The sequence below is a fragment of the Zonotrichia leucophrys genome, chromosome 1 (genome assembly GCF_028769735.1).
Source record: "Zonotrichia leucophrys gambelii isolate GWCS_2022_RI chromosome 1, RI_Zleu_2.0, whole genome shotgun sequence".
Taxonomy (NCBI): Eukaryota; Metazoa; Chordata; class Aves; order Passeriformes; family Passerellidae; genus Zonotrichia; species Zonotrichia leucophrys.
Genome location: NC_088169.1, coordinates 27,494,049 through 27,509,185, shown reverse-complemented (window position 1 = coordinate 27,509,185; position 15,137 = coordinate 27,494,049). Strand labels below are relative to the sequence as shown.

General features: G+C 42.4%; 2 protein-coding genes across 2 annotated transcripts in view; one reads left to right on the top strand and one right to left on the bottom strand.

Moving 5' to 3' along the window:
- SEPTIN10 (septin 10) overlaps positions 1-10,139 on the bottom strand; it is a 23,729-nt gene extending 13,590 nt beyond the window's left edge. The window contains 7 exon segments of the mRNA XM_064709848.1: positions 31-192; positions 3,759-3,945; positions 5,405-5,600; positions 6,271-6,388; positions 9,906-9,946; positions 9,949-10,042; positions 10,044-10,139. Of these exon segments, the coding sequence (XP_064565918.1) occupies positions 31-192; positions 3,759-3,945; positions 5,405-5,600; positions 6,271-6,388; positions 9,906-9,946; positions 9,949-10,042; positions 10,044-10,139 (894 nt within the window).
- SOWAHC (sosondowah ankyrin repeat domain family member C) lies at positions 10,132-15,137 on the top strand. The gene has a single exon (XM_064709838.1). It carries the CDS (start codon positions 10,261-10,263, stop codon positions 11,764-11,766), a length of 1,506 nt encoding a protein of 501 aa, XP_064565908.1. The 5' UTR covers positions 10,132-10,260; the 3' UTR covers positions 11,767-15,137.

Genomic DNA, 15,137 nt, shown 5'->3' with positions numbered 1-15,137 from the left:
GAAATATCAATAGTTTTGTCATTTACTTACATTTGTGATGCTATTAATCTCAGAAACGGTTTCGTCATCAGTAGGACACTGGTATATTCGGATGCCATTGCTAGTTAATTCACTCATTATTTTCTTCTTGAACTCTTGCAGCTCAGTTTTAGAAATGCTGTCTGCTTTGCCTATAACTGGTATAATATTCACCTATGAATGACATAAATGATATGAAATGTGTGAGACTTCAATTTTGAGGAGGCAACTTTTGTAAATAGAATTGTTTTTTAAATAGCTGTTTAAAACTTCCTCTGCAATCCAAACCTTTCCATCAATTGATATCAAATTTTCACAAACAATGAAAAATATTCTCATGGGCATCATTTAACTAACTAGCAACCAATTATTAAATATACTCCCTTAAAAGTAATTGATTCTAAGAACAAGGAAGGAGGTCTCATAGAGCCAAGTACTCAAACGCAAGCAATGCCTACTAATTAACTAAATGCCATTAAGTATTTATATCTCTGTTAAAAAAAATAGATTGTTTAGTTTATAGCAGCAGGGGACATGGCTCAGGTGTTAAATGAAAGCTGGCAGTCTAAACACAGAAAGAAAAGGAAGCTGGCTGCAAACCCTATCTACCCCTGAGCCTCTTCCCTGGGCTCCTTTCAGCTACATCTTCCTCACCTCACCACTGCAGCACGGTTTCTCCAGCACCTGACATGAGCAGAGGAGTAACACAGGCTAAAGCTTCTTGCTTACCAGTCCTTACACCAATTATTCAGAACACAGAATTCAGTTCTATTAAACTGCCCTATTTCCTAAAATAGTGATGGCAGTAACTTAGAAGCAATAGATGCCAATTTTTTCTTACAAATACTATCATCACTCCCAAAATACACATTTTTCAGAACTAAATGGAAATAATGAATATCCAAATGGAAAAAAAAAGTAAATAATGAGTTTTCCAATATTTTGAAAGAAAAGCATAAATAACTCTTCTGAATTTCAAAAGATGAAGTGTTTTAGAGTTCCTTGATCACAGATGCAAAAAGGAAGGAGAAGAAAAAAAAAAACCCAAAACAGCATACACACTATCTATTCTTCTGAATATTCTGCCTGAATGGAAATGCCTAAATGTCAAGAACAGATTCAAAATGGATATTTTTCAAATAAGACTTCTGTCTTAAGCAAAATGTCCCAAAGAAAAAGAAGCAAGCCAGCTCTGAAGTATGACTTCCAAGATTACCTGCTGATAGTCCTTAATCATGTAGCATACATGATCTAAGCATATATGGGGTAAAATATCTAAAATCAAATGAAATGATGGGATTTATTTCTATAATAACTGAACTCATTTAGAATTGTATAAAAATCTGTTACATTAGGAGTAATTCACACCTTCAATCAAATTAGCTGAGGGACAACAGCACAGGTTTTCTCCAATGTAGGTCTAAAAATGGATGGAACACAGAGTCCTCAGAATTCAATTAACCTCTACTCTTTTTCAACATGAAAGTTGTCTTTTCAACATGAATGTTTTTCAAGCACTCACTAATTAGGACAGAATTTCTTAGAAAACAGAAAACAAATAGCAGAGAAAGTCTACCAAGAAGAACAGTAAAACACAAAATCATCAGAAACTCTGATTACAGCTATCAACATTGACATTAAATCACCACAAGTGTATAAAAATTGAAAAGCATAAAATTAACTCTGGCTTTAGATAAGCCACAAAGAAGGAAAAGAAATACATGGAACTGAAATCATTGTTGGTTGCAAGAGCAGGCTGATTTAAGTGTATTTCTGTGAATCAATATAAAAATTTCTGAAGATTCTTTCCGAAGGGAAAAAACCTAAATCCCCAAGGTACTTTACTGACTTAACCATAACCTGCATACAATTCTGTGAGAACGAATTAGAACTGCAGAGCTATTAGTTGAATAATCACTATTTCCAGGAAGAAAGAGTACAGGATTTCCCTTGCATGTGAATGAAACCTGGCTTGTCTGTAGTGATGCCATCCCAAGCAAAACTATAGAAACTACAGGATTTTCCAGTGTCTAAATGCTAGGAGTCCAAATTCTTAGCTAGTCATCCAATCCATAATAGAGAAAAATAAACTGACCATAGATACTCTGTTTTTCCTTCAAGGACTGCAGAGAACAGGATGAACCTGATCTATCCCAGGAACCCTCTGTACCTCTGAGCTGTGTAATCTGCTATTGTTTTGTAGCAGCAGACTGTAACAAAAGCACACAGTGTACACTGCAGTGGATTCAGGAAGAAACTCAAGACAGCTTCCACATAGATTTACACTTTTGATGGATGCATGTGGCTGTAACATCTTCTCTTTATGGAATCCTGTGCTCAGTGAATACACCCAGGGACTCCCACATCCTTGGAAATTCCAAGTTCTTAACTGCCACTAGGAGAATGCAGTACTAAAAGCACCACAAACATGCTCCACAACAAGATGGAAACAAAACTACAGTTAAAGCACATAACTCTTTTGTGTGTATATGGATATTTCTGTAGTAAGATCAGAAAGAATCCATTGCAAAGGGATAAAACAACACAGTTACATGTGGTTTATGCTCCCTCTGTGCCAAAGCAGAATTAAAAATTTTTGCAGTAGGTGGATAGAAGTCAAAATTCCTCACAGCAGAATTGCTTTTGGTTTATCCTGATGGAAGTGTTTTCTTAGGATGCTGGAATTTGAAGATCTATATCCTTTTCTTTTGAAAGAAACACTGTTTTAAAGGAAGTTCAGTAAACAGCAGGCACAACCTAGAAACCAACAACACAGCACACAGAAATGTGCTTTCCCCTACCTTTGTACCACCATACCTTCCCTTGTCTGCTACTGATAAGTTCAGAATGCAAAACACATCCACAAACAAAGTAACAAAAATCCCAAATGCGCTTATCAAACACAAATGTGGACTAGACAGCTGATTTAATCCTTGATATCTTGGAAAAACTTCTCTGAAACAAGAAAATTCAGGAAGAAAATTTAGTGGGAGGGGCTCTAATACAGCACAAAGAAAAAGGTGAAAGGCACAGAAAATGCATTTAAGTTTTCAAAATTTTCAACATTTCAACAAATTAAATCCAAATAATATAAGGTTTCTTAAAATAGGTTAAAGATTTAGCTTCACACAGCCCCATTACAGGAAGAAAGTTAAGGATTTAGAAAATGCAAGTAATTTCACTAGAAAGTGCTATTTCAAAGCTTTCTAAAACAAATCAATATGTTAAAACACTACTGCAGCCTATCACAGAAAAAGCCACATTGGCAGAGTGTTCTGTTCATGGCTCTTCATGCCTCTTCAGTTATCTAAAAGAAAGATCTTCAGTGTTGCAGAGGTTTTTAGATACCAACTTTCCAGCAGTCCCAAAACTAGAAACAAGCTTAATTAGAAACAGTAAAGTGCTTACAGAAGGTACCCTATCCAATCTCACTACTATGCTTAGGGTTTAATAAAAGTAAAGTTGGTGTGGTTCTACTTTTTTTAGTATTTTTTTAACTTTGTTGTGATTCTTTTTTCAATGTTCTTGCCATACTTCTCTCTCTTGATTTGCAAATAAACAAGTGATGAACTGCAAGCTACATGCAGAGCCCATTTATTTGGAACTTTAAGTATATCAGTACCAAAAAAAATTACAAAACCAAATTCATCAATATAGATCCGAAACATGGTAGTGGACCTAAAAGTTACAAGATGCTTTAGAAAGTAAGACAAATTCTTGGAACTGTTTCCAAGTCTTACCTTACTGTCTAGGCTTCTCATAGTTAACAAATCTATGGTTTTTAGAGAACGGCCTGTAGGTGAAATGAAATAGAGGCAGACATGGATGCGAGTATCATGGTAGCTAAATAAAGAACGTATAACTTTCAGTTCTTCCTCGAGATAGGCTTCAAATTGTGCATCTACATAGTCCACTATTGGCTGATAGCTGTAGGAAATAAAATTTAACAACCAGATATTAGCTACTCCTAAACAGAGACAGACTAAGAAGGGAATTCTCTTGTATTGTTCTGCAGATTGTTGCTTTACATGTCAAAAGGCCGGTCAAGTAGGACAGAAAATTATGTGTACAGAGTAATCCTAATTTCTGAAAAATTACTCAGAAAAGAATTGTGCATCTAATACAAACAAAATGTTTCCTAGCTACTACCATTAGTGAAAAAAACTATATAATTATGATTATAACAAACTTCCCAAGTGATAGTTTTAAATTTTTGCAATTAAGTTGTGCAAATGCAGAACTCTTAAACATAAGGAAGATACACAACCTCTTAGGTACAATACAACTAAAGAAAGAAATATGTAATTAATAGTACCAAGAAACAGGATGAACTTTATCATCTGAAGTACCGTACACAAGAGGGCTCTTAAACAGTAGGCAAAAACTAAAATGAGAAATGTTAGAGAATAAAAATCTGATTCATAGTAAGTACAGTTTAAGTATACTTTATCCTACCTAAAACCAGAATCTAATGTGCTTTCAAAAAGAAAGTTTTGCTAGATGTAGAAACAGTGCACCCTTACATTTCTTCTGCTCCTCAAAGTTGACAAAGCAGATCAAATACTATCGAAATCCAGAAGCAGGTGTTACAACATACAAAATCAAAAGGACAAAAAGGCACCTCCTATACCACACATCAAAACCTGTAACAGCTATACTAGTATCTACTTGCATCTCCTTCATCCAATTCACCACCAGCAGCTATTATCCAGTCATATCATGAGCCACAGCTGTCATGATAATCTTAACGTGACTCTCTAACCTTTCATTATATGAGTACCACCATTCAGGTACTCACATGGCATAAATCCTTTACAATTACCTTGAAAGAAACAAAATCTGCTGAGACAGTTCAGTCCTGTAAAAAAGTCACGAAAGCAGAGACTCAAAAAAAGTTCTGAAAGACACCAGTGTGCTGCCTCTACATCTTCTGACTAAGCTGATTGACACAAAACACAAAGGCCTTTGGTAATCCACATGATTAAACTTCCAGTTTAACTCTTCAATAAGTTACAATGAAATTGTTAAAAACCCTGTAGATCTAATCTATATAATCTACAGTACTTTATCATCTGCTTGGCTGTTTAAAAACCCACCCATTGAACTCCCTGCTTTTCTCCGCCCCAAAAGAAACTACTGCATGTACACACATTCATAAAAGATTAGGAAAGAAAAGATTTCATAAAGAAAAGGGCAGAGTTCATCTGAATTATAAAATAATTTCTTACATGAGAAGAACAATGTGTTTTCTTTGGCACACAGGGAAAACACTTAACAATGTACTTGGAATACATGTAAGACAACCTCTTACTACAAAAGCCCAAAGAAAAATCAACTTGCACTTCAGACCAAAACTCCAGCATAACAGCGACAAGAGGGCACTTACCTATCTGCTTTGTTCATCTGGTCACCAAATCCCACTGTTTTTACAACTGTCAGCTTCAAAAGAACATTACTTTCCTGGAGTTCAAAAGTCTGGGCTCTAAGTCGCACACTTGACAGAAAATGTGTTGATGGAGAGTCCTCAAAATCAGTGTTAAACAAACTGCTCACCAAGGCTGATTTCCCAATTCCAGTTTCCCCTAAAGTTAAACAGAAGGGTTGGAAAAGACATTTTTCACATCAAATAAATACATAATCATCTCAGAAAGTGTACACAAAAACTCAACCGATTTCTCTGAGCAAAACTGCGCATTTGTGCATTCTTTTAGTGAACACTGAATATATTTTCATTATTTTTTCATCCTGCATATAAGGGTAAATTATCAGCTAATGAGTAATGAGCAGAACAATGTCTTGACACTGGTTTCTTTTAAAGTCTGAATTAACTTCCTACAGATTTTGAAAAGTTAAGTATCTAGCTGTGAAACCAGAGATTCAACAAGCATCTTTTAAGAATAAGGGTCATTTGATAAAGTATAGAAACATTTCAGTAATATCACCTTGGAATTTCAGAAGTTTTTTAATCTGAAGCTCTTTGTTACAGGTGTAAGCCCCATTTACTCAAAAAAATCCAACAGGCTGCTGATAAATGAATAAATGGCTGGTATACATTTTCAACATTTTTTGGTCTTCACATTGTTTAGGAAACCCAACACACAAACCCAAATAAACAAAGCTGGGAGAAGGGGTGGAATTACAGTTCATGCTTGACATTAAAGGAAGTGTTTAACACCACAACTGGATTTAAATTCCAGTCACTTCCTAAGATGGATACACCACTAAAGCCTTTAGGCACCCAGATCTACTCACCAATGCAAAGAATGTTGAAGCAGAAGCCATGCTTGATGGATTTCCTAATCAGTTGGTCAGGTAAGCTATCAAACCCAACATGTGCAGACAAGGACAAAGTTCGACAGCCAGCATTTTGCTAGAGAAAAATAATTTTAAAATATCAGTTAACACTGGCAATAAAAATTCTACTAGAAAGTTAAACTCATTCCTTATGATTTCACATGCAATGAAGAAAAGCCAAAGTCTGAAAAAAAAAGACCTGTCAAATGAGCTTTCGTCCATGATTTGAGGAAAAATTTCAATTTACTTTACAAAACAATTTCAATGCTTAAAAGGAAAAAAAAAAAAAAAAAGGAAAAAAACCCAAAACCAAACAACCTTATGAAACATGAATGAAATAAAGTAGACAAGTCCAACTGAAAATGCAAACTGAAAACTGCAGGGAGAAAATAGAACACAGTTGGTTTGCTCTTAGAAAATACAAAAAAAGGTACTAAAAAAATCTAAGCATCAGAATTCAAAATAGAAAGCATAATCAGAGAAAGGCATGCATTACCAAATGGAACTCATTCTGAGGAGCTGGAACTGAAATTGCTATTAATGTTACCTAAAATATTATCTACACTCATTATATGCACCAGAACTCTGAGACAGCATTACATGTATTTCATTGAAATATCTAAAGGTGCACATTCCTTTTCAAACATCAGTTAGCAATCTAGAACCATGACACCAAGGCAGTGGCACACTAAAATGCATAAGGCTAAAAGGAAATATCTTGATCCACAAAAATGAACTGTATTTTTTAATAAACACTACATATCAGAAGTAGAAATGGTGACAGCTCCATGCTATTCTTTCTCTTATATTTCCAACCCACATGGAATTGGAAACCATTACTGTCTCCTGCGAACATGCACACAGTCAAGAGTAGGAAAATTTTTAATTTAACACTTAAAAGCCCATTAAAGTGACACCTTTTCTAATAAGTATGCATAGCAAGTCTCAGAATTCTTGTAGCTAGAAGGATATGGATATTGCTCATGGCATATACTCATCCTCTTCTTTATTTGAACAGGACTTTCTTGTATGGGCTTACAGACTGCACTGCACCAACTCTCATTTTAGATTCCTCTAATTAGATAATTCCATTTTAGACTAATATGAGGGAAAATGCATATGCAAAGTGAACAGTTTAAAGAGAAAATATTACATCTTTGGGGTATTAAAAAAAAAAGCACATTCAAAGCACATCAGAAAATTTCTCAATTTCTCAAAATTTCTCAAGGCATTCTACCTGAAGAAAATTACTACCAAAACTGACAGGAGCCCTGTCAGTTTCCTGTCCGTTCAAAGACAAGTGTATCTGAGACAGTGGCTGCACATCTCTGAACTCCAGCTACTCAGTCTGACTCTCAAAGCACCTCTATTGCCACTAGGGTAACACAGTTCCTCTAACACAAACCACCCAGCCTCCACACCAAAGGCCAGTGTAAGAGGCTCAGTGTGATTGCAGAAGGGAAGCCTTTCACCTTCACGTCATCAGCATAAATCCCAGCCTCTGCACTGCCATTTGTAACTCTCCAAACAAAAAAAACCTCACAGGAATAAATTTATTTCCTTCTGATGTCCAGATGTTAGAAAGATAAATTATTTTGTCAGCAGAACTGCCTTGTTAAGGCTTAGGGCTTGTCATGCCTCGATGATCTCAGACCTGGAGGAGGTTAACAAAGCCTGGAGAGAAGGATGTGCTAACGAGAGTGGACACAAAAAATACAAAATTTACGGGCCACAAGGACATTTGGCAGAACATCCAATATAAGGAAGAAACTAACAAAGCCAAGTCAGCAACTATGCTGAAATCAACTGACTCAGCTCCAAGGAAATTTTAGCAGGAGATTGTGACCACCGACTCACAGACCACCAACTCAAGAAACCCACCCACTCAAAAGAAGAGAAAAACCGCGAATGTGAACTAATTAGCATGACAAACGAGAGAATCACAACCAACAGAAGGTAGACACTAATTAAGAAAACCATGCAACCAGTAGCCAGTGACCCTTGATTTCCTTGTTTGCTAAAATCTATAAATGTAGTTTTGATGATTGGGCAGCTAGCATTTTGTGGGCCATCACCTAGCACCACACTTTGCACAAACTGGAATAAAGAAATAGAAGTAGCTTGTTTCAGTATGTAAATTGCTGCTGCTTACCAAGCAGCGAGCACTCACTCATTCAGGACAACACCTCCCTTCCTCACACAAGAATCACTGTGTAAACCTATTCCATCTGAGAGCAACTCATTGTCTTAATAGAAAAGCAGAAGCCACATTTTTCCCTCCGAAATTTTCCACGGACATCGGGTGTCAATTTCTTTGTCAATAGCAGAGAGACCACAGGATATCTGCATTCTTACTACTTCTAAAAGAAAAAAAAATCACCTAGTTAAACACGTAATTGATATCACCTAAATATCACCTAACTCACACCTCACTCCTTCCCTCAACCCCATTTTTAAAGGTTGGTGGCATAACTAGATTTCTCCAGAATCGTTAAATTGGATGGGGCTCTGAGCGACATAGTCTACTGAAAACTGTCCCTGCCCAGAGCAAGAGGGGTGGGACCAATCTTTTTGAGATCCCTTCCAACCCAAACCATTCTAAGATTCTGTGATTTAATCAAATATTTTGGTTTATATAAAGTTGTCTTGCCCATCAAAAACAGTATGAAAAAAAAACATGGCCTGAGACTGTGTAACATTTAAAAATTATTTCTTTCAGAAAAAAAAAACCAAACTAAAATAATAGTAATCTTTTAAATTTACCACATTTTTTTGACCAAAACTGCACAACACCTTCCCTTTCTAACTCAAAAGCTAAGTCTCAGACTACATGCATCACTCTGCCTATACCTCTGCTGAACCAGACTTGCAGTCTAAGCAAGAAACTAGCTTGCCACTGGATTTGTAGATGTGACTGAAAGTTGCCGTCTAGAAGTCGAAGAAAACCGTACCCAGAGTGTGATTCTGCAGGGGGTGAGGGTCCCGGCAGCCTCGCCGAGGAGCTGGGAAGGATGCGGCGCCTGTGGACATCCCCCATGAACGTGCCTGTGGGCACCCCAGATCCGACTCCTCCTGAGCCCCGAGTTCTCCACTACTACCGACAGCATGGGAACTACGCTCCAGCACTGCCGCGTGGATGGGCTCAATGTCTTCAGAACATAAGCTGACAGCTTTGCCATTACACAGAAGTAACTCTTCAATACACAAGATTCAACTTATTACCTGAAATACGCGATACACCAGGGGAGCGCTAGGAAGAGTGACACCTGAACACAAGTTCCTTTAACATCAAGTGTTCTAAAAGCCTGACAGCTCCGGGAACTAGCGTGAGGAAGGAGCCTTCATCTCGCCCGCTAACCCGACCCGCACCCTGACGCGGCCCTCAGCAGCGCCCGGCACGGACAGGGACAGCACCCGGCGCCCCACAGCGAGGGCAGCACATCCACCTCTTCCTTCGCACGGCGAGACCACCACTCTCCTTCCCCTCCAGGTGCCGGCGCTGCCGGGCCCCTCCGTCCCCTCATCCGCGCCGGGCTCACCCCCGGCACAGGGGCCGCTCACCCGCCGCTCCCTGTGCCACGGAGGGGACTTACCAGGTGCTCCTCGGTATCGGAAGCGGCCATAGCCTCGCCACAGAGACAGAGGGAGGAGAGTAGAGAGAGAAGGACGCAGCCAAAACTGCCGCCGAAGGGGAGAGCCACGCGGCGGGGAGGAGCGCGGGGAGGGGATACGGCCAGGGCTCCGCCGCCGGGGCGGGCGCTGCTAGCGGGCGCCTCCCGGCCGGAGGGCGGCGCGGTGCCGCCGCCGCGGCAGTGATTGCCGGGCATGCTGCCGCTGGGAGGAGGGGCTCGGGAAGCGGCGGTTCTGCCGCGCCCGCGCCACCACCATCACCAGTAGCGGCAGTAGCAGCAGGAGGAGCGCCAGCGGCGCGATGGGGTAGCGGCGGCGATGGCGGAGCCGGCGGAGCTGCAGCAGGAATCAGTGGTGCGGTTCCTGGCGGCGCGGGGCGGGCGGGCGCGGAACGCGGAGCTGCTGGAGCATTTCCGGGACTGGCTGAACCCCGCGGAGCCCTCCCGCCGCGCCGCCGCCCGGCATCGCTTCAAGGAGCTGGTCAACGCAGTGGCCACGGTGCGCCAGGAGCCCGGCACCGGCGTCAAGTACGTGCACCTCCGCCGCCGGTACTGCGCCCCCGAGCCCCCCGCCGCCGTTCCCCTGACCCCCGGGGAGCAGGAGCCGGCGGCGGAGAACAGCGCGAAGCAGCCGAGCCCGCCGCCCTCCCCACGGGCAGGGGCTGAGGAGACGCCGCCGGCAACAGGCGAGGATGCCGGCAGCCGCCCGCAGCCCCCGGGGCACCGGGGCGAGCCGCCCCGACCGAGCCCGGCGGTGGCTGGAAGCCAGCGGAGGGGCTCCCGGCGGGGGCCACCGCCCGGGCGCGGCGAAGGCGGCGGCGGCGAGGAGACCGCGATAGCGACGGGCCCGGGGCGGCCCCCGGCGACGGACGAGGCGGGGGCGGCAGAGGGAGCGCCCGGGGCGGCGGCGCAGGGCGGCGGCCGGCGGAGCCTGCGGGAGGCGGCGCGGGGCAGCTCCCCACAGCTGAAGCGCGGCGCCCTCCCCGGCGGGGGCCGCGGCCGCGACTCGGACAGCGCCTCGGTGGCCTCGTCCTCCGCCGAGGAAGAGGGGAGCACCACCGGCTCCGTGGCGCTGGACCCCCTGGAGCACGCCTGGATGCTGTCGGCCTCGGACGGGCGGTGGGAAAGCCTGGAGGGGCTGCTGAGCTGCGAGCCGGCGCTGCTCTGCAAGCGGGACTTTATCACCGGCTTCACAGTGCTGCACTGGGCCGCCAAGCACGGGCGGCAGGAGCTGCTGGCCACGCTGGTCAACTTCGCCCATCGGCACGGGCTGCCCGTGGACATCAACGCCCGCACGAGCGGCGGGCACACGGCGCTGCACATCGCCGCCATGCACGGCCACGCCGAGGTCGTCAAGCTGCTCGTGGGAGCTTACGACGCCGACGTGGACATCCGCGACTACAGCGGGCGCAAGGCCGCGCAGTACCTGCAGCAGGGCACCTCGGGGGACATGCGGAACCTCGTGGGGGCCCTGGAGGAGGAGGAGGAGGAGGAAGGGAATGCTGGCAATGGGAGCGGGCGCTGGAGGCTCTCCAAGGTGTTGCCATCTAATCTCATGAACTACCGGCTCTCCCACCACCATCACGGCGCTGGGGAGGAAGCTGAAGGTACGGATGGGGCAGCGGTGCCGGGCAAAGGCAAGGAGATGACCAGGAAAGCCTCTGGCAGCGGACGGATGAAGCCTCGGCTTAATAAGATCCGCTTCAGGACTCAGATCATCCACAACACGCCCTCCTTTCGTGGTGACGCTGAGGAGGAAGAGCATGAGGAGAAATCCCTGAAATCGTCATTCAAGCTCAGGCCAAAGTCCAATGTGTTTGGATAAGGCCAGGGAGCAGGAGGTCTGGGAGGTGGATGCACGGACCAAAGTGCCCTCAGGTGTAGCACAGAAGGTGAGGCAGGTACGAGTCTGCACTCGTGGACTCTGGCCAGAAGGGTCCTGAGTATCTCGCTTTAACTCCCAGTTCCGTGCGGTCAGTGAGCCCAGCAGGGCTCGGGGAGCTCACAGCTCCTGGGAGCAGCTGCTCCAGCCGGGCCCACAGAGCTGAAATTGGAGGCAGTGGGTGGGTTGAGAAACACTGGGGTGTTTAAAAGCTGTGCTCCTTTCTCTCTAAAAGCAGGCTTTGGGATCGTAAACCTGTGTTAGTGGATCTACTAGGATTAGTGAAGTGAGTGGGGGAAAGAAAGTGCAAATGCTTTACTCTTATGCTATCAACTGGTACTATATCAGCAAACAACTTGCTATGGCAGAAGAACACCTCAGTAATATACAAGTATACCTTAAGTTTCTCTTTAACAGCAATACCACCTGGCACAGTGTGGAGTTGGGTACACAAAATGAGATGGTACAGAATGGTTTCCTGTCAGAATCCAAGCTTCAATCCATCAGAGAGTTGAGCCTGTGTTGACTTTATGCATTGGAAGTTGCTTGATTTGACATCACGAATACATTATTTTTAAAAATAATAATCCATTGCACTGCAAACAATGAATAAAGTTAACCATGTGCAGAAGTCTTTGCTGTCTGAGGTACTACTGAACTTGCTTATTGCTGTTGGAATACTAATACAAGATAATAGAAGCAAAGAGTTTTTATATATATTTGGTATCTTATGTTTTGTCTTAGGCAAAGCAATTTTATTTTGATCACTGTGAATTCTCAAGTGCCAGACCTAGCGCAGTTCCAGTTATTAAGTCTGGTCAATTCTTGTTGATGTCCTTTGTGTAACTCACTGCATTTAAATTCAGAAAATCGTGTTGTATGTGTTACCTGTGAAAGTTGTTCTCTTAGAATAAAAGAGCACAGACACCATTGCATGAAATCTTCATGAAACTCTGATATGGTTCTGTAATGTAATAGCTACAGGTCTGTGTTCGCTGGTAACTCATGTGCCAATCCCATCAACTCACACTGTGCGGAAATAGACAAAAAAGGGGAAGAAAACAAAAAAAAAGGAAGGTGTGTGAATTCATGCGTAGGGTGAAAAACTAGAACTCCAAAACCCAATCCCTATTTATCATTCTGAACGAAGCAGCATAATTACATATTCTAGTTAAGTGGTGGCAGTGGTGTTTGAGTTCTGTTAAACCTAGATTTCTAGAGAAGTGATAGCCAAGGCTTTGAACTGTTGTTTGACAGCCTAGTAAGTCTTAATCTGATTGCCGAGCCTATCCATCTGCTAAAGTTTTTGGAAACCTTGAATCTTGTTTCTCTGCTTTAAAGGTAGCAGTTCCAGTGAAACCTAGGAGGCAGATATATATCCATATTCAGCTTTCCTTAAGAGCTGAGGTACTGAGCTGACCCTGGATCCTGAATGCTGCTCAGTGTGGCAGCTCATCTGTGTTTAGTGGTTAAAGTATGGCCAGTTTCAATGCAGCATCTGTCAAAGCACGTTCCGAGTTGGCTTCCTTAAGATGCATGTGCGTGCTTGGCCTGTAGCTAACCAAAAGTAGATAGGCTTTGACATGTTAAAATCCAAATTTGAAACACTGATTAAATGCATGCCACAAGCTGTAGAACACCTCACAGGAAAACTGCTGCTGGGAGTGTGCACTTTTGAGATAACAGCCAGGTCTCTGTGGCTGTTGCTAGTGACTTATTTCTTGTAGCGACGGGAAGGAAGTGCTACTGGTGCATTGGCATCAGACTTTCCATGCAGATAAACAACCAGTTGCTGCACTTCATGTCAAGATCTAATAAATGACCGTGTTTGCACAGGCATGCAAGTGACACTTCACTATTTCTGGAAAAAGCTGCATTAAAAATAATATAGAACCTCTGCATAGGTGCTGGTCATTACTTCTGTGCAAAAATATTAGAAATTATAGAGAGGTTCAGCTTTAGTTTACAATTTATAAGCTATAATGTTATAGATTTCATGTGCCTTCATTTTGGGTTTTTTGCCTCAAATGCAATGGAGAAGATCAGTCTTGCAAAGCGCTTTTTCTTTATGTCTGTGGGATGGGACCAGAAATTTTCCCTCAGTCCTCCCTGTTTAAGCTGTACACCTGTACAGTGGGGTGTCTGAAACAGGGAAGATTAATCATACATATGATGCTGTAGAGCTAATTCTGTTGTAACAGAAAAGATAATTAGATGCTTAAGTCTTAAACTTTCCTCTGCAAGATAAATATTCTGTAGGAGGGAAGTTTTCTGACTGAACACTTGGAACATGAGTATTCTTCAGTACGGGCACATCTGAATTGACCACATATTCCATGCAACTACTGATGTCCCAACCTTATTAAAGTTGTTTTCTGCTTTGAGAGTTTATGGTTCTTTCATACAGGCTGTTGGGTGAAGTGTTTCTCTCTTCACATGCGAATAGCAAAGAATTGCACAAAAATGCCAAGTCTTAGACAGCTATTGGGTTACAGGGAAATAATTTTAGGGTTTTGAATAGAGCATACCTTGGATTTTAGGAGATTAACTGGAATATAATGTTTCATAATACAGTAGAACTTTGCAGATTATTAAGGGAACTTGAAAAATGGTCAAAAGATGCCTCATTTATATCATTATTTGAAGTATCAAGGTGAAATTGCTGGTCCACTGATACTGTTTAGCTGTCAGTTAATGAAATTTCACCATAATGATCCAAAGGTCTTTGCAAGGTGGGGTGCAACAGAGCAAATATCTCTTTTGGTGTTTGAAATGTACGAAAGAATGGCTGGATAACCACTCATGTCTCTCTGCGCTATGGGAATAAAGCACTTTGATTTCACATTATGACTTGTCACATTCCACATGGTTACTTTTTATAATATGACCTAAAACTTAATGGTTTCTTTTTTTTTTAGGTAGGGAAGACTTGATGCCCTATTTCAGTATATTTGCAGTCTAAAGGTATGCTTGAGTCAAATATTTTGGATACATTGCCTAGAAAGATGTGACTGAAATGTGACTGAAATAAAGCTGTATGGTACAGAAAACTGGAGCACTTACTGGTATCTTTTTAATGGTTTGTCTGAAGTTACTGAATGTGTTTGTTCACTTTTTATGATGGTGTGTAAGGCAGAAAGACTGTAATGTAACATGTGGTATCTTTTTTTGTACTTTATGTTCAAGAAATTTTAGAGGCCTGGAAGCCTGTTGGGTTTTATTAATACACTCTTTATGGTTGTCTCTCTGAATGATTATGAGTTGAGAATCTGTAAGCTTTAGTTTTATGAAATAAAAAGAGCTCATGAATGCTC

Bases quoted from the DNA above. Each gene is read 5' to 3' on its own strand.
- SOWAHC (XM_064709838.1), top strand. From the start codon at position 10,261: ATGGCGGAGCCGGCGGAGCTGCAGCAGGAATCAGTGGTGCGGTTCCTG.